The 18857-nt window shown below is 41.3% G+C and overlaps 1 protein-coding gene across 2 annotated transcripts in view; it reads left to right on the forward strand.

Moving 5' to 3' along the window:
• Nucleotides 1-18857, forward strand: part of MAMDC2 (MAM domain containing 2) — a 60852-nt gene that overhangs the window by 33950 nt on the left and 8045 nt on the right. For both annotated transcript variants that reach the window (XM_064502857.1, XM_064502858.1), the window contains exons 7-9: nucleotides 4354-4447; nucleotides 7232-7378; nucleotides 8193-8458. In XM_064502857.1, the coding sequence (XP_064358927.1) occupies nucleotides 4354-4447; nucleotides 7232-7378; nucleotides 8193-8458 (507 nt within the window). The remainder of the gene's footprint in view (nucleotides 1-4353; nucleotides 4448-7231; nucleotides 7379-8192; nucleotides 8459-18857) is intronic.

Genomic DNA, 18857 nt, shown 5'->3' on the forward strand with positions numbered 1-18857 from the left:
AGCAAGGTATAAAGTTTGGCGATATCATGGAAATCATTTAAAGACACCATATCTGAAGCCAGGAATGAATGTGTAACAACAATCTGAAAAGACTTTAAAAGAAAAAAAAAGAAAAAGCTGGAATGGTTAAACAGTGAAGTGAAGCAAGCATGAATAAGACATTATTCTAAAAGCAGAAGTTGTATCCAAATGAAAAGAATAGAAAAGATGGTATGCCCTGGAGGCTGTAAAGAAAGAGCAGGAATAATATTTTAAAGGAATAAAATTAATTACAAAGCCTTTAGCAACACATCAAAATTAGAAAGGATGTCTAAGAATGTGGGGGTCTAATCAAGGTGTCATAGAAGTGCACAAATACTGAACCACAGCAGAAAAACTAAATGAGTCCTTTGCATCTGTGTGATCTATGTAGGACATGAGAAAAATTTCCACACTAGAATTTTTTTTTACTGGAGTGAAATTAAAGGAACTGTCTTAAATTGATACGTCAGTGGGAGAATAGGTAAAAAGAACAGTAACAAATCATCAACGCCAGATGGTACTCACAGAAGAATGTCGAAGAAACTCATACAAAATTGCCAAGTTATTAATTGTGATATACAATTATGTATAACTGCCTAAGTATGACAGGAATAGAGGGTGAAAGAGAGTTGCAGATTGAGTGTGATTTCCATATCAGACAAACTGGTTGATACTATCAATAAAAATAAACACTCCAAAACTTGAAGATAGAGCTTTATTTGGGGAATAACCCTTGTGGTACCACACTTGTTACTGCTCCCATGGTAGAGTACAACCCATTAACCACAGTCCTTTGAGCCTGACCATCCAACCAGTTTTTTACCCATCTAGTGGTCCTTTCACACAGATTGTAATGTCACAACTTGTATGCAAGAATATTGTAGGAGATGGCATCAAAAGCCTTGCTAGAGTGGAGGTAAATGACAACTGCTGCTTTCCTTTCATCTGCAAATCTGGGCATTGTCACAGAAAACAGGTTGGTCAGGCATGGTTTACTCTTGGTAAATCCATGCAGACTGTTCCTGATCACCACCTTCTTCCTCATGTGCCCAAAAGTTTGCTCCAAGAGGACTCACTCCATAATTTTTGCAGGGACCAAAAGTGATGCTGACCAGCCTGCAGTTCCTCAGATTGAGTTTTTTCCCTGTTTTGAAGATGTGTGCAAGATTAGCCTTTCTGCAGTTGTGGTGGACCTCTCCTGATCTCCACAACCTGTCAAAGCTGGTGTATAGTGACCTTGCAAGGACATCCACCAGCTCCCTCAGCACCCTTGCTTGCAAGCAGTCCCTGACTTGATTCTCACCCTGGCTGGTGGCTTCTCTCCTCCTTGGGCCCTGTCACTAGGTGCAGAGTTTTGGCGGACCTTGCTGGTGATGACAGGGAAGGCAGCAAGCACCTCAGCATCATCTCTGACCACTATCACTAAATGACCCACCCCATCCAGCAGTGGGCACACATTTTCCTTGTTCAGTCTTTTAGTCCACTGCTAAAAGTTCAGGCTTTAGTCCAGTAAAGTAGCTGTGGAAGCTCTTCTTGAAGTCCTTTGCAAGTCTTGACTCCAGCTGAGCTTTGGCTTTCCTGACACCACACCGACATGCTCAGGCAGTGTTTCTCGTTTCCTCCTTTGTAGCCTGTCCTTGTTTTCCCCCTCCTATCTGCTGCTTTTTGCATTAGAGCTGTGCCATGCCAGGTTTTCTGGACACTTTGGCCCTCAGAGTTGCCACTGATGGGATCCCACCCACCAGCTCGTTGTATAAGCCATAATCTGGTCCCCTAAGATTAAGGGTCTGGGCTCTGTTGCTCCCCTGCCTCCCTCACTCCCTTCAAGACCTTGACCTCCACTATTTCATGGTCACTACAGCCAAGGCTGCCACTGATTGCCACATCCCCAACCAGTTCTTCCTTGTCAGTGAATATCAGATCCAGCTGTGCATCACTCCTGGTTGGCCCACCCAGTACCTGATTATCAAGAAGTTATCCATGGCACCCTCCAGAAGTCTCCTGGATTGCTTACACCCCACCGTGTTGCCCATCCAGCAGATGCTGGGGAGGTCAAAATCCCTGATGAGAACAGGTGTCTGTGGCACAGAGACTTCCTTGAGTTGGTCAAAGAAAGCTTCATCCCCTTCCTCACCCTGGCTGGCAGAGGTCTGTCACACACTCCCACCGCAATGCCATGCTTAGCGGTGTCCCCTCTGAGCTGGCCTTGTAAGCTTTTATCCAGACCCAGAGCCCCCCACACCCAAGCTGCTCTTCCACACAGCAGGCAGCCCCTCTCCTCGTCTCCCCTGCCGGTCTCTCCTGAAGATCCTGAATCTGTCCATCACAGTGCTCAGTCATGCAAGGTGTCCCACCATGTCTCCATTATCCCAGCAGTGTCACAGCTCTGTGACTGCATGCAAAGCTCTTTTTTCTCATGCTTATCTTCCAGTTATAAATGTATCTATGAGTTTTTAAATTACCTTCAATGTATTTTAAGTAGGGAGGTGACAGTTTGCTGATGATACTATTCAAAATAGTAAAGAGAATAAAAACAAAAACAGCCACAAAGAATTGCAGAAAGATCTCATAATACTGAATGGTAAATGAATTAAATGTTCCGTAAGTATAAACTAGCATGCAAAGGGAAAAACAGTCCTAGCGCTGTAGCTGTAAATTAGTTAATAATCACTTGTAGTTATTTTTGTGAAAATATCATCTCAGTTCTTAGTGGCTTCCATAAAACCCTCTGGAATATTCAAAATTATCTGTAAAGGAATAAACAGCAAAACAGAAGATGCCATACCACTGAATAAATACACAGGGTACCCATGTCTTCAGTAGAGTGTACAACTCTAATCCTCTCATTTGAAAAAGGATATCCTAGAACTAAAAGAGAGAGATGAGGATAATCAGAACTATGGAGAAGTTACATGAATGAAGACACTTCAACCTGTAAAGAAAATGAAGGAGAATATGGCAGAGGTTCATAGAAGTCATGAATGAGATGGAGAAGTTTTGACTATTTACTCTTTCTCATAATTTCAATTGCTTTCCCAAATTCTTAATGATCAGGTAATAGGTTTAAAATAACCTAAAGGAGGATTTTTTTCATAGATAGCATAACTAGACCGTGGAACTCACTGCCACAGCATGTTATGAATATCATTATTTTGATGAGTCAAAAAGTGATTAGGCAGATTTATGGAAGAAAAAAAATCCATCAGGAATACCATGTGAGGGAAGCAGATCTGAAGACTTGCCGTATTCAGTTCTTGCTGTGGGCCTCCTCTGTCAGAAACAAAATACTGGGCTAGATGTGCCTTTGTTCTGCCCCACGATTTTTCACGTAATCCATCTATTAATAACATAGTTGTTGTTTTTAGAGGCCTTTGGACAGGAATAAGAGAAAACACTGCTTATACTTACTTCAGCTGAGCTTCAAAAGGGTCTTTCTCTTTTTTTCATTCAGCTAAGAAACGTGTTGGGATCCTTTTGCAGCTCTCATAATTTGGCTCTCATCTGTAGGCAGGACATCGCAGGCATTGCTTTCACTGAATGGGCTCTCACTCTGGAAACATTTGTCTTAATATCCTTGTTTTGTCCCTGGGGTTGCCTTGTGATTCAGGCCTTTTCTCAAGGTTTTCCTGTAACTCAGAGCTTTGACACTTAAGATAAGTTTTAACACTCTTCCTCAAGAATTACGGACTGTGCTCCACTTACCTTGGGAATGTCTCTCGAGAAGGGCTGAGTACAAACATTGTTCGGTTTTGTGGTAAACAAAACAGAATAAGAACTTTTCTGGTTTTTAATCTTAACTATAACTTTTTAAAGAATCTTCCCTGCCAGCTGATGCCAAGGCATGGGTTTCAGTGTCTGAGGATGTTATCTTCAGAGAAAACTTAATATGATAATGACAGTTCATGCAGAGTATTACATATGGGGCTTTTTTAGCTCCTGATTCAGATAGATACTACACAGTAGTAATCAGGCAACTTTGCAATTATAGTCAATACAGAGTAATAACCCTAAGTACTGGCTTTGCATGGTCTCATGATAGTAACCTTACTGCATGCACCTTTAAAACTACTGATGCCTCATAAAGTAGTAGAAGAGCTGTGTTCCCCATGATTCTTCCTAAGACTTGAGTGGACAAAGATGTGACCCCAGGGTCTGATCATGATTTGTATCACTAGTCAGTGGTATAATTCAATCTGTCCCAACAGCTGCAGTACTGTCTGAGCTGCCCTGGAGTCTGCCTGGGCCATCTGACCAGAACTCAGTAATATGAAGACGTACTTCCCACGTTACTGGGTATATGGTAAATGAATAACAAATGATTATCATTTCCAGGTGATATTTGAAGTTGCTTTCAACAGCGCCAAGGGGGGTTATGTTGCCCTTGATGACATTGCTTTCTCTCCAGTTTACTGCAGCAATCAGACAGGTATGAGTTCTTACTGCTATTTACATTCCTTCTGTCCCCTGTGCTTTGCTTATTTGAACCGCATATTTTAATACTTGCAATACTTTGTAGTGACATGCAGATACTGCCTTCTCAGCTGGCCAGTGCTATTGGGATCCTCTTCCTCCTAGGAACAAAACAGTGCTATAAGACAGATAAACACTAATGCTATTTATTTGATCAGCTGACCCAGAAACCAGTCCTTAATGCTTCTTGTCCAATGACCTTGCTGCAGGGACCTGCAACTGCAACACTGGGTTGAATGCTGCAGTTGCATCTCCCTGACATTCAAACAAATTACCACTGGCAGGACTGTCTCAGAAAGACAGAGAGATTTCTCCAGGTGTGAGAGTATGAGGAAGCAAATTTCCCAGGCTTTTCATTATTGCCAGTCTAGGAGATACCTTCTTTCATACATGTCCTGAGATGTTCTTCAGAGCCAAAGTAGGGAACGGGAGCCTTGCCTTCCTGTCCTCCCTGTTCCAGGTGGCATTATTTACGTCAGAGAGTGGACTGTCTGCCAGCGATTTATTAGGTTTTTGCAGCAGCAGAGTACAGCCGGATCCCCATCACCTCTGGTGTAGAGAGGGACTTGGGACCAGACTTGGTCTTTTGTGAATGCAGTCTCTGGACTGGCTGTGTGCTGGTTGCTTGGATTTTAGTCTTAGTGTTAAGCAAAAAGTCAAAAGCAGATTAGTGGTTTTTGATCAAGTCCGTTCATTCTTTCTGGTCACAAATTTGAATTTTCTGCCAATGTTTTCAAGTGATCAAGGAGAAAGAGATTTTTGCACGTTTTCATCGTCATGGAGTATCTGCTAGCTTTATCTGCACAGCTCAAACATCAATAGGAGGCAGATTCCAGATATATTACTAATCCACTAATCTTGGTTTAGTAAGTCTAGTTTTGTTTGATTAACTTCTCAATGCCTGTTCTGGTTTTGCTTAGTTTTGCAACAGTTAGCTTAGTTTTGTGACAAAAATCCTGGGTTATGTTTGCAGTGCGCCATGGACTGGAGCTGTGTGCTTATATCTGCTCTTCCTCTTAATTCTCAGGTGGCTTATCCATCTTGAGCTATGGGCTATTTTGTAGTATTTTCTGACCCAACCCCACCTTAGTCTTAATATCAAGGCTCAAGTTTGGATCCACTCTGATAAGTTAAATTCATAAATTTGGCTAGAACTTTGCCTACTAACTCTGATTTTGAAGTTTTTTTTTCTATTTGAGAAACAAATGCCAATTGTTTGCTTGATACTTTGTTGAACTATGTTTAGCTGCTGGTTAATTCTTCAGACTTATCTTCTATTTCCATCCTCAAGTGTTTTAAGTAGAGATCTTCAAGAGTGACAGATGTTCATTCTCCTTGCATTCAGCCGCAGGCGGTTGCTCAGCTGTTCTAAAGATTTCTTCTGCATAAGACCACAGTCTTTTGTTGTATATTACAGCACTATGTTTTCTTGTTTTCTTCAATTTTTCTAAAAGTTTTGGTCAACAAAGGTCCAGATGTTAGCCCAAGGGAGGGAAAATGTAGCAGGGTATTAAACTTGCTCACCAAAGAATGACTCAAAGATGGGTCTGATGCCGCATGGGTCTGGTAGTGCTCTGACTGTGTTTTCTTGAGCCTAGGAGAGCAGAGGTGATGGTCCAGGGCTGCTACCTGAAAAGACGCAAGGGCAGCTGCTTACAATTGGCTTACGTGAAGCTGGAGAGACCAGAGGCATCTGTCAAAAGCCAAAATTTTGCTTCCCCTGAAGTTAAATGCATGTTTTCCTGCCCTTGCCAGGGAAGTCCCTGCTAGCCTCTGTGCACAGGTCTGCACGGGCCGTGTGCGCTGGTGTGGAGGGCCCTGGCTTCTGACGCAGCTGGAAATCGCCTGAGCGCCCTGGGTTGTGTCCTCCCTTTCCCTCGGCAACTGGTACACATGATTGATGCGGCTTTTAAAGGAGTAGGAATGTTTGACTTAAAAGCACGCTTTCACAAGGGGGATGTTTCCAGACTAAAGCAAATTCTCATCTATGAATTCCACATAGCAGGTCAACGAGAGAGCCATCAGCCAGGCTGGGGGGATTAGTTTAGCTTTTGATAAACATCGCTATATATGGTACAGTTTTCTTCTGTGTGGTGACATGTGCAGTGCTAAGATGAGTGATGCATAGCTCCAGAGGTCAGTGGCCACGAAGTAGTACATGAACCAAATGCTATTTAGTTACATACGTACAACATGTATATGCACGCATGTTGTACCTTACTACAAAAGGCTTTTGAGAAAAGTGCAATTAAAAAAAAATTAAATATTTATGTTAGAAAGTTATATCCTTGGAAATTAAATCAAAAATTAAATGTGACTGAATATGACAAGCATGCACACAGACACATACACTCACAGTCGGTTTGCTGAAACATCTTTTGAAGAAAGGAGCAGGATGAAAAGAAATGTCTGAATGTCTTTATGCATTATGTCCTGAAGGAGGAATCTTAATGTATGTAGCTTATTTATTTTCATAGGGATTATGAAAGAGGATTTTTTTTCTCTCTCTGGCAAAAACAGAAGAAAATAAGATCCACTTGTGACAGAAAACTGATAGTTTGACTTTGTACCATGTATCCGTGTGTATGTTGGTCTGCTGTAATACACACTGCTGCTAAACGTGGGCAAAAAAAAGATGAAGCAGAATATACTTTGGCATCCTTGTTCTTCAAATACCTATGACCATTATCCTTTTATTTATTATGCTTTTCCTAACAGAACATATGCATATATCTTTTAGGAACTTCTTTCAATCCCGCCGAGGCAAGCTGCAATTTTGAGGAAGATCTGTGTAATTTTTACCAGGATCACAAGGATGGCCCGGGATGGAGCAGAGTGAAAGTAAAGCGTAATGTGTATAGAACAGGAGATCACACTACAGGATTTGGTAAATCAAAACTCCTTTTCATCAGAAGAGTCAAACCGGATATGAGGTTTAACCTGTTCTTCACTCTGTTAAACAACGCCAGTGGCACATAGGTTGGGTTGCCTCACTGCAGCTCCCTTCCCGCGGTCACCCGGGGCCATAAATCACGGTAACTGCACTGGGCCATGCTGATTCATAGTCACTGCAGATGTGATCCCACAAAAACGTGCAAGAAAATGTACTAGTAGTTTAATGCATTGCTTTTAATATGGAGGAGCGCTGGGCTTAGGATAGTTCCATTTTTAAGGGAAAACTTTGAAGTTTTGTGTAGTGAAACAGCATACTGCTACTTGAACAGCATGGTAATGTGTTCTGAAAATGTCTTTCACGCTGATGTAGTGCTTCTCACACAACTCTTTATGTGGAATATTTGCGGTTATTAATCTGTATGTACTAAAGTCTCACCGCTTCCACACTTGGTGCAGGAAATAACGTGCTGTATGTCCCATCATTTATTCTTTGGTCTGGGAGTGTTACCCTAGAAATAGTCAGGTTTCCAGTGGAGCCAGCAGGCAGCAAAAAAGAACATTTTTTCAATGTAAATTTGAAAAGCGTTCACTTCTAATAACTTAGCCATGTGCCACTGTAGTTTAAAATAGCAAGGATGTTTTTAGAAAAATTCTTGTTTCCTTTCAAACAGTGTGATAAACTGTTTCCTGCAAGTAGAAACTGTCTTTACTACCAAAGTCTGCTGCAATAACAGAAGCAGCTTTAATAACAAATCGGCTTTGCAAATTGCGTATTAGAAATACTCAATAATTGCACTGTCTTACAGGTTATTACTTGTTGGCGAACACAAAATTTACATCTCAGCCTGGATATATTGGACGGCTGTATGGCCCTACTCTGCCAGGAAACTTGCAGTATTGCCTGCGTTTTTATTATGCCTTATACGGGTTTTTCAAAATGAGTGGCACTCTTGCCGTTTATATCTTTGAGGAGAATCACGTGGTTCAAGAGAAAATCTGGTCTGTCCTGGACTCTCCAAAGGGAGTTTGGACTCAGGCTGAAATCTCGTTCAAAAAGCCTATGCCTTGCAAGGTAAGAGCCAGCTCTTCACATCTGTTCCTTTCCGCAAAGGTGTGGACGGGGCTTTCCCCTGCCTTTTGCTCCCTGGGAACTGTGTTATCAAGCTGTTCATCCTGAGAGAGCCATACCTGCGGAGTGCATTAAAGGTCCCCAGGCGGAGCTGTGGGGAGGTCTGGCTGGAGGTCTTCTTCGCAGGCTGGCTCTCGGTGAGCTCCAGTGAGAAGGCATCGTACTGGGACCAGGGCAGCGGGCAGCGCCGTGGTGTCCCGGAGCGTAGTCGCAGTGTGCGTACAGATTTCAGCTGATGACTCGCAGCGGGAGGTGGTTGTGCCTTGGCCTTGGCTCTGTGTCCATACACGTTTTGTTTTGTTTCCTGCGAGATTTCCAATTACCCTACTGAACTGCAAGTTTTAGCTAACCTAAAAATTCAGAACTGGCTACATTCTGCTCAAACTGGGAAGCTGATCCTAGTTTCCTAAACTAAAACGCTGGGTTAAAATTTGAAACCTTAAGTCAGTGTAATTTAGAGCTATGGGCTTGAAGTATTTCCAATGTCTGGTTGGAGAGGAGACCTTGTTATCTTAGCAGGTTAATAAGAATAATAACATAATGTTTCACATTACTTCTTCAGTAAATCCCCTGGTTGCCAGTATTCCTCATCCGTTCTCTTAACAAAGACTTTTTTTCTCAGATGACTCACACAAATTAGCATAGGAGCTACTCCTGCAGTTATCCTGATTTCTCTAAGTCATCTGAGGAGGACCAGATGCAACTAATTGAACGTTGGATCACTACCTGAGGACACTGAGATAAATCCAGGGTTTTTTTTCAGTGTGATAATACCGTGCATATATGAATGAAGGCTTGTGCTAGTAACTCTTTGAATGAAACTATTTCTGAATTATAGACAAACATCTTAAGCTCTTAAGCATTTCCCCCCCACTATAAAGTAATTTAAAGATGGCAGTAGTTATTTAGTTTAACGTTTCTTGAAAAAAATGTTTTGGCTGAAAGTAAATACACTCTAAAAGAAAAGTTCACAAAAGAGTTGTCTGAATGTGCTAAAAGGGAGATTTGTGCTGAAAATTTCAGGCCTAACAGTTGGATAATTGGTTCTGTCAGATATCTGATATGTTTAAAAAGTGGATGAGATTTTTATGCGTAGAACTTATTGAATTTCAGATGCCCTTTTGACTGAGGTGGAAAGAAACAATGTATGAATGTTACTACTGTCCAGCAAATGAGTGATAGAAAAGTCTCTCACAGTGTCATCATCCCAAAATATCTGCAGGAATGTATTTTCCTCTTCTGTTTAAATCAGAAAAGATATCAATTAAAAAAGCAAGTTCATAGCATACTTTGCCGTCTCCTATTTGTCCATCATGTCTTTATAGCTTCTAAAAAAACCTCAGTTCCTTGTGCAGCTGAATACATTGTATGGATAGTGATGACAGCTGAACATGACTGCTAACAAATGGTCTATAGCCTTGGAGGCGGCATTCTGCATTTTTTTTAGCATCTGACATTTACAAGGAAAATCTTCCCCAGTATGAATTGATGAAGAACAATTTTTATGTTTTCCTAGAAATTCATATATCAAAAAAACTTGTAAAAAGCATGACTGGGATGGAAAGCTTTTCTTGCATTGCAGCTTTCATGTCTGTCTGTAGGCAGTAGCAGATGGGGCGAGAAGAGAAGAAAGAAACTGAGGGAATATCCTCTCTCCTTTTGCACCCTGAGGTCTGCAGGAGGAAAGAAACCCAACGCTCTGCGGGAGGAGGGTTCTTCGGCCTGTGGCAATGCTCAGAAACCTTCGGCCTGTTCTTTAGGTCTTGTGATGGGAAAGTATTCTCTCCCGATGAAACACATCTCAGAGTGTGAAACAACTGTTTGGGGCCATCTTTGCGAAGGAAAAGACCAGAAGCATATTTTTAGAAAAGAAAAAAAACAACAGCCTGTAGGTCTCTGGCAAATCTTTGGTGTTGTAGACCCAGCCTGCCAGGCTGGACACGCTCCACTACCGAATTATGTAATCAGAAGTCATTAACTTTTGGAACCACCCTTTGATAGGGGATAATATAGCTCATCAAAGATGCTCTAATTAATATAAAACTTACTTCTTGTATTTTGGTTGCGGAGGCATTTCTCAAATATCACAAAAAGTGAGATTATTGAGTTTCAAATAAATCCTCTATTCAGCATATCAGAATTCAGACACCACTTACCAATTCACTATGTAGTATGGGGGGAAAAATTCTTCCTTCACCTTGATTTTGGCCTATTACCTTATGACTGATGTGTCTTTTTTTTCCTGGATTGGAAGGTTAAACTAGGTTTAGAATAGGGATTAAGTTGCAGCCTTGAATATGTAGTAAGTGCTATTGGTGCATAATAAACTGTGTGCAGACTGGAATGCCTCAGACTTTTATAATGGATCGACTGTTTATGTTTTTTGTGATAGCTGTGTATGTATATGCACAATCAGTTTATGAAGTATTTAATGAATGCAAATAGTATACAGGAGACAATAGTAAAGTTTGCCTCTGTAGCAAACATTAATGCAGAAAACTGCGTCAAAATAATATTTTTAGGGCTGAGAAAGCAGCGTGCAAAAGACAAGTGACACCAGAGTTAAAGTCTGTCTCTGCTTGCTATAAGGCAAGGGTGAAAAATCACTGTAATTAAAGACTGTCTGATTGTAATATTCACAAGGAGGCTTGAATTAAATTGCACAGTGAACCTAATTCTTGCATTCTCATGCCCAACTTTCAACCTTAATACTTTAAAAAATCATTTTATATATGATTTTGTTTGCTTCTTTTTTTCCAAGCCAGCAGAAGCAAATGAAAGAACAGTGGTTAGTGGCATTATACAGGCACTTATTTTAGCTATCTGGAGGACTGGAGTCTTGAACAAATAAAGATCTCTGTCCATGACCTAATAAAATAGCTGACAAGGATGCCCACCTTCAGCGTGGGATGGTGGTGGAGGTGCATGGTATAGAGACACAGACCTTCACTGCTCGCTGAAGTTTGACCTCTCTTGCCCTGTCTGCTCCGACCTGTCCTTGCATCCCGTAGCTTCTCGCTGATCTGTCTCTGCCTTTTCCATGCTGCCCCGCAGGCAGCAGCTCCCCAGTCACATTCCCCACTTTACTCCTGGCTCCTCAGCTCTGGCCAGTCTCACTTTTTCCCTCGAATCCTGCCATGTCCCAGTCTCTCTGCCCGCCTTGTCCCAGTTCTTACAAAGTGTAGTCTTTCAAAAACTTAGCCAGAAAGCACAGTGCTGGCATGGTGACCGAACCCTGACACATTTCATGCCCCTAGTCCAAAGTCTCGGAGTGCCCAAGCTTTTCAGAGAATTTTTAAAATAGGGGCAAAATAATGCCTTTTTTTCCTGGTCTTGTTCTTGGAAATGACGGAACCATTTTGGCTTAAAAGTTCCAAAACAAGCTCGAAGCAAGCACCCAGCATGGAAAGTCTGAGCTGGAACCATTGCATCTTGGCAGTGTCATAAGCAAGCAAAAATTCGGTCTTTATTAGTAGAGTGAGGTGGTCTTAAAATTAGATAGTGCTACTACCTTTCCTTTAATACAGACAGGAGGGTTGCTTTCGGAGGTGCATCATGTCTAGACTTAGATGATAAGAAGTTGTAAACGTGCACAGTAGTTTGGCTGCTCAGTTCTTGGTTACTGGGTGCGACTTGTAGATTGGCTCCGTCTCTGTGGAAACAGTAAACAGGCTCTTGGCTCTTCCTTAGTGGCCAGCAAAGTCAGAGACGCGGTCGCTATGCTTCCTGGGCCAGAGAGCCAGGGAGGTCATGAAGCTTTTTCAGCCAGAAAATGATTGTTCTAAAGTTCCCGATTTCACACATCTTTCGTCTTTCTTCCTACTTTGCATGTTACTTCCAAGCCTTTAAGAAAGGTATTTTGAAATCTTTCTGATACGTTTCATTTTCGATAACGTATTTTTTGCATCAGGCCAATACGAAGGCTCAGATTTTGGTCTCCTGGCTTGTGTAATGGTTTCTCATAAGTTCTTTTTGAATTAAATAACTAGGGTCTGGCACAGATTGTTGGCTTCAGTTCTGTGGGCAGGAAACATGAAGCTGGCAAGCATGCTTTAATATGACGCTTTGGAAACACCACGTGAAAAGGTTAGGCGGGTAAGATCCAACTGAGCAACTCATAAATGTTTACATGTGTGTGTGTGTAAATATATGCACATGCTGCAAATACATATGCTACATAATGATAACAGTTGGAAATTCAAAAATATGATTTCTCACTTTGTTCTGGAGTCACCCTGTCTTTTAATTAATGTAAGTACCTATGGCACTTACGTATACATAAAAACTGTTGTTTTCATACTTTATAGTGCCCAGCGAAATGTGAGAATGAAGAAAACGGAAAGAATTTCCTAGTGTTTATTAAAATAAATGAAAGCCTTCATGCTTTGTTGTATAAACCTGTTTAACAGCAGCATAAAAACCAGACTCTGGAATATAAAGATTCTTTTGATCCTGTTGAACACACTGAAATTGATTTTCCAAGTAAATATATGGCAGGAAAGGATCAGACCTAGCTGGAAGCCAAACTTGCTTATGCCATGAGTAACCTGGAGATGCTCATATGCCCCAGTGAGCATGAATTTGCATTTTAATTCTGTGTGTGTGCGCGCACGTGCATTCGCACAACCATGGCAAAACCTTTCCTTTATAAAGCTGCAGAACAAAGTCCAAATCCCTGCATTGAATTGAAGGTTGGAGCGCGGTTTGCTCTACCCACGTCAGCTCTGCTCATTTCAGCTGGATTTGAGTCACCATTCAGATCGTCTCACTGGCTTTCAAAGGCAAACAGCTCGTGTTTATCCAGTCATGCAAGTTTTTACAATGGTACCCGACGCTGTAGCATCCAAGTACCTCCCGAAGAGTTAAAAACCAAACCCACTGAAGGGCAATTGACCTCCTAACATCCCACCCTCCTTCGCCCAGAGTAGTTATGGGAGTGTTTTGAGGGTTTTCGTTTTGTTAATCTACTTTTCTTCCTCTCTGACAGGTTTTTTTTCCCCTCTTTCTCTTTCCTTCGGTTCATCTGTTTGTTTTTCACCCTGCCTCCATAATGAGTTTTACTTGCAGCTGTGAGAAAGCAAAATCAAGTGAGTGAGTGTTGCACTTCAGTGTTTAGCTGTTTTAAAACAAACAGAAGGAAGGACTTTTTCCAAATGACTAAACATTGAAATCCTTTGCACAGGATGCTGTGCAGGCCAAGAGTATACATGCACTTAAAAAGGGATTAGGCAAATCCATGGAGTGCATGAATTGCAGTGACCCATAAACACAGTGGTACAGGTATGACCTCCAGTTCAGTAAGATCTCTGCGAGATGAACGTTGTATTTCAGGGGAAGAATACGTTATGGTTAATTTTTTTCTTGTACTGTTTTCCCTAAACATCTCTTATATTCTCCCCCCGCTCCCTCCCCAGGGCTTGATATGAGGGTAGTGGGACCTTTGCTGTCATATAGCATCACAGTGATGATGCTCAGCAAAATAGACTTTTAAAATCTCTTTTAAATTAGGTCAGCATTTCTCTTTGTTACTGAGGAGTGTGTGTCTCCTGCTTGTACACCTGAGTCCTAGGTAAAGTGAGTCCGGTGCTGGATATCATAAAGCCCTAGATCACCATGGCCAAGTCACTCGTCTGCAAAGGACAGCCCTTTGGTCAGGTATGAAGTGCAGGAGGGCAGGCGTCCTCGTTCTCCTCTCCTCCTCTCCTGGAAAACCCTCACTTGTGGCAAGTAAAGGAGCATTTTGGTAAGGTTCTGACACAACTCTTGCTCTGTCTTTGCATGGTAAGATCTGCAGCTCAAGGAAGCTGGAATTAGTTGCAGTTTTATAGTAAGCTCCTTCTGTCCTTCCTTCTCCCACCTGTAAAACATGAAGCATGTTAAAGAGCAGCCACTGAAGTGTCATTCTGAGGATGCCCATTTAAAATAACATTAGGGTTTGTAAATAGTAACAGTAGTGTTTGCAGAATGTGTGCCCTAGTGTCTGTGATATTTGATATACAGTTATGAAAATAATAGGTTGGAAATGAATGTAAAAATTACTCAGGTTAGAAAGTGTTATCTTAGTGGCCTGCACCTTCACAGTAGCTGAGCAAAGGGATATGTTGCAGTACCACTACTGTTGCACTACTATTACATGCCTCCATTTGGTAACTGTGATATTTAACTGACATTTCATTATGTTGCTCAGTTTTTATTTTGGGTACTTAATATTGTGATATTACTATGCTAGATCATCTGAAAAGACTGCAGTCTAAAGGCGAAAACCTTTCCCGGTTACAAAAAGCCAACAAACCAGTTTCAATGAAAAGAAAATAGAGCCATAGTAAGAGAATAATGGCAATCTAGCAGCATTTTAGGGGACTGCAGAAGTTATCGGTGGCCTATAAGCTTTTCTGTGCAGACAGTATTCTTTACTAGACAGTGCAATCCACTGAACATAGACGCAGCATTAACAGCCTGTGGCCTTAGCTTGTTCTGTCAATTTTTTGGCTATCTTTCACTGTTTATTTCTGCAACCTTTCTGTCCTTGGACAGGAAAGATTTTCAAAAATATTTGTTCAAATGTCACTAACTTTGTACCGGTGTTATCCGATTGCATATGTAGAAACTTTCATGATCTATTATTTCACCCGCAGCAGCTCACAGTATTTATATAGCAAGGAAATTAAACTCGCGTGGCAAGTGCCCTTTTAAATGAGTTTGTTTAAAATGACACAGAAGGTTGCAGATATTCAGATTTCGGCTTAATAGTTTATTATTTCAGTTGTTTGATAAATTACTTCCTGTGTAAGTCAAATGAAAACAAGCCATTTAGTTTAATTAAACTAGCTGAAAGTAATTTGGGCTGGACGGATGAGATTTGTGTCAAACAGCCCTGGGACAACCCGAACGGCTCCCTGATTCACTGTGCCAGCGAGTGCTACGTGGCTGATACGCTTACACAGCTGGGTGCTAGTGTCGCTGACCCGAGAGTCAGGCTCACTGTTCGGTTATAATGTCTTGACGGCTTCCTTGTGTCATGTCACACTTTTGCTTCTGGTGCTCAAATGAATTCTGCTTGGATTTCATAATTTAGTGAGCTTGGTGTCACGGTAGTTGAAGTTACAGCTGTTGCTCTTCACAGAAACCCAACCCAGACCCCACTATAAACCACCTTTCTCTTGTCTTTAAAAAATCGGACCTAAAGATGTGTCAGCATTAGACAATAAGTTTTATGTATCGACCGATATACGGTCGATAGTATGTGTGTAGTTTAGTTTAGTACATAGTATGTAGTTTAAACCTAGGAATATATAGCAGGATAGAACCAGGTAAATTAATCTGCTGCAAAGGCACAGCTTGCTTTCCAGTCACCAGATTTGGCCACTGTCCCAGTTTTTCTCTAGTTTGTCTGGTCTGGCTCTCTAATTGAACAACGGCTATCCCTGCGGGGATAAACAAGTCTAAAAGAAAACACGGAGGACCCATAAGAATCGGGGGGCATCTTTTTTCTTTCTCTCCTGTTCTCAGTCCAGCTCCTTCAAGACTACTTTTACAAGCTCCTGCATTAGTCCTTTCATCTCTGTACCTCTTCATGGAGAGACCTAACCCATGTCCTATTCTTTCTTCTCTTCCAAGAGCAAGTATTCTCCTCATATTCCTACATTCAGCTCATTTCTACTTGTAGAGATGCGGAGTGGTAAGGACAGGAAATCCTCTGTACCTAACTCAGTGTCTGAGCCAAAACTGAGCAAAATATCATAGGAGAAGTGAAACCCTGCTTGCTCTACTAATTGTTCTCATTTGGCATTACTATTATTGATAGGATAAATGAAAAGAACTGATCATTGATAATTTTGAGGCTGTAGGTCAATAACATTGGTTAAGCACTGGAAAATAAACAAATAAGCTTCCAGAACTTGAGGCAGTTATTTGGAAGGGACTAATGCCCTGGCCGTCTCCTCTTACTGGAATAGGAAGAGACAGAAGAGGAAAATATGTTTTATTTTTCGGTAACACTGGCAATGACTGCCTGTATTTGATAACATTTTTAATTTAGCCTCCAGGAAAGCACACAAACCTATGAAGAGTTGTTATCTAGATTGAAACAATTAGTATATTGTTCATCTGTCATGTTTTACAAAGAAAGTGTGAGCTGAGCACAAAGATGTCTCTAGTCTCTCTTCCAAGGCATGAGATAAATTTGTAAAGATTTCTTTTGGAAGAATCAACTGAGGAAATATTTTAATTCAAAACAAGAGCAAATGTCAGTCACAGTGAAACACGAGTCCTGTGCAGAGTCTAGAAAGGATTCAGAGATCTAACCTGAGGGTGCAAGTGAGTGGCTAAGTAAACACCAAACTGATACGATTTTGGTAGGTGAAGTTCAAATTCTCTAGAATGGCCAAAGGTATTTGGGGCAAAGGAGGAGTGAGCACAGCTGACCTGTGAAGAAAAATATCCTCTGCCCCATTGCTTAAAAACTAGACTGTAACAGCAAGATTAGCCAGGAGGGCAATAGACAACTTCAGCAGATTATGCTAGAGCTAATACTGGAGATTCCACATTCCCAGGCACAATCTAACACATCCCCCCAGCCCTGCTCAGTTGTGAAGTCTGCTCAGGGCAGCATGTCGCTCAATACCACGAAAAGCAAGCGAAGAATTAGTCACGTCAAAGGTACAAATGACAAAACTGAACAGGTTTAGAAGTGTAACTGAAACAGATCAATCTTTTCTATGAAGAGTACTAGTTCAGTTAAGCCTTTGACAGACCGACAGTTATTGTCGGGTTGCGTTTAAATGGAGTGCTTTCTGCAGGAGCCCATGGGTAATTGCATACCTTGTATGGAACAAATTGCTGCAATTTAAGAATAAAGAACTCGATCCTGTTCCCAGTGACGTCAATGGGAAAACATCACTTAGATGGTGGGTGATCAGGCCCACTGTGTGGAAATGTTGTTTCACAAATGAGAACAGACTTCACCCTGTCATGTGTGGTTTTCTGAAGATTCTTGGGTTTGGGACTATAATATATCTTTAGTTTATTACCAATGTTCAGCAGAATGCATTTATTAACAGCTAAGGAGTCTGATGAATGATGTCTACGCAATGTCAGTGTTTATTGTATTATTTATTCCAAGACATGCTACCATTTTTTAATTTTTAATAGATGGTGCCTGTTTCTTGAGAATGATCTTGCAAATTAGGGAAAAAAAGTTGTCCTGTCAAACCTTAATGTTAAGGAAGCAGCTCTCCAGAAAAAAATCCAAGCCCTGTATTAGGCCACTATACACTGAGCTGCTGTGCATGCTGTGCTGGCGCACTCCGCAGGTCTGTACCTGTAACCGTTTGCAAAACAGATGATCCCTTTTACCAAGCGGTGCTGAATGTAAAATGGTTTTGAAAATCGCTTTGTGCCAAGCAGCAAAATCCATGCATTTTCCAGAGGTTTAAGTGTAGTTACCTCTCAGGCTATTTCACAAGCAGATGGATAAACAAATACCACATAGCAAAGCAATCTAGCAAAATCCTGTATAACAACAATACTGAAGGTGTTACTGACCCTCTTAAAGAGGGACATAGTAAATAAAGGATGCAGTACTTTTAACAACCTTTTTGTACCAGCATGAAACTGCCAGTCAACACTGAACCTCAAATGTGTAACTGAGGAGTTTACAGTTGTTCCAGAGCATTAAACCATTACAAGTGACATTTATCTGTCTCCAGCTACTAACTCAGACCTCATCACAAAGGAATTGTTTTGAAAAACTCCTCCCAGACTATGGTCATAACCCCAGTGGTCATACAGATGGTTTGCAGTAGTTAGGCAAATAAAATTGCCAGCAGTATTTTCACAAAATAAAGCTTATTTTTTCTTTCTAATCCAAACAGATCTGTGTCAATCTTGGGGAAGGGCAGCTGGGAGTCGTACAGTTTCAGTGGTTTCTTTGCATTTTATTTCCCTTTATTGACTATATATCTCAAATCTTGAGTGACTTGTATTTTCCATGGCATAATTAATGACTAGTCAAATAAGACATCTTGGACAAGACATTTGTTCTTAATCTGCACAGTACCCAGAAGAGCCCTGTGAATCATGCTGTGCGTTTCCATCCTCCTGCTCTGTGATAGCATGGCTTTACAGCATTTGGGCAGAATCCCGCTGCATGCAGCAGTTTCATCTCCTTGCCGTTGGTCTTTGTTTGCAGTTTGCCTGGGCCATTTCTCTTGGCCATCCCTCTGCATTACTCTTTCAGATTTCTTTTCCCATGGACAAAATTCCAAGGGAGGTTGTAAGGATAGGGCAGCTGAGGACATTTGAGCTGGTCGGTTTTGGTTTTTTGGGGAAGAGAAAAACCCAA

The sequence above is a fragment of the Dromaius novaehollandiae genome, chromosome Z, assembly GCF_036370855.1.
Source record: "Dromaius novaehollandiae isolate bDroNov1 chromosome Z, bDroNov1.hap1, whole genome shotgun sequence".
Classification (NCBI taxonomy): Eukaryota; Metazoa; Chordata; class Aves; order Casuariiformes; family Dromaiidae; genus Dromaius; species Dromaius novaehollandiae.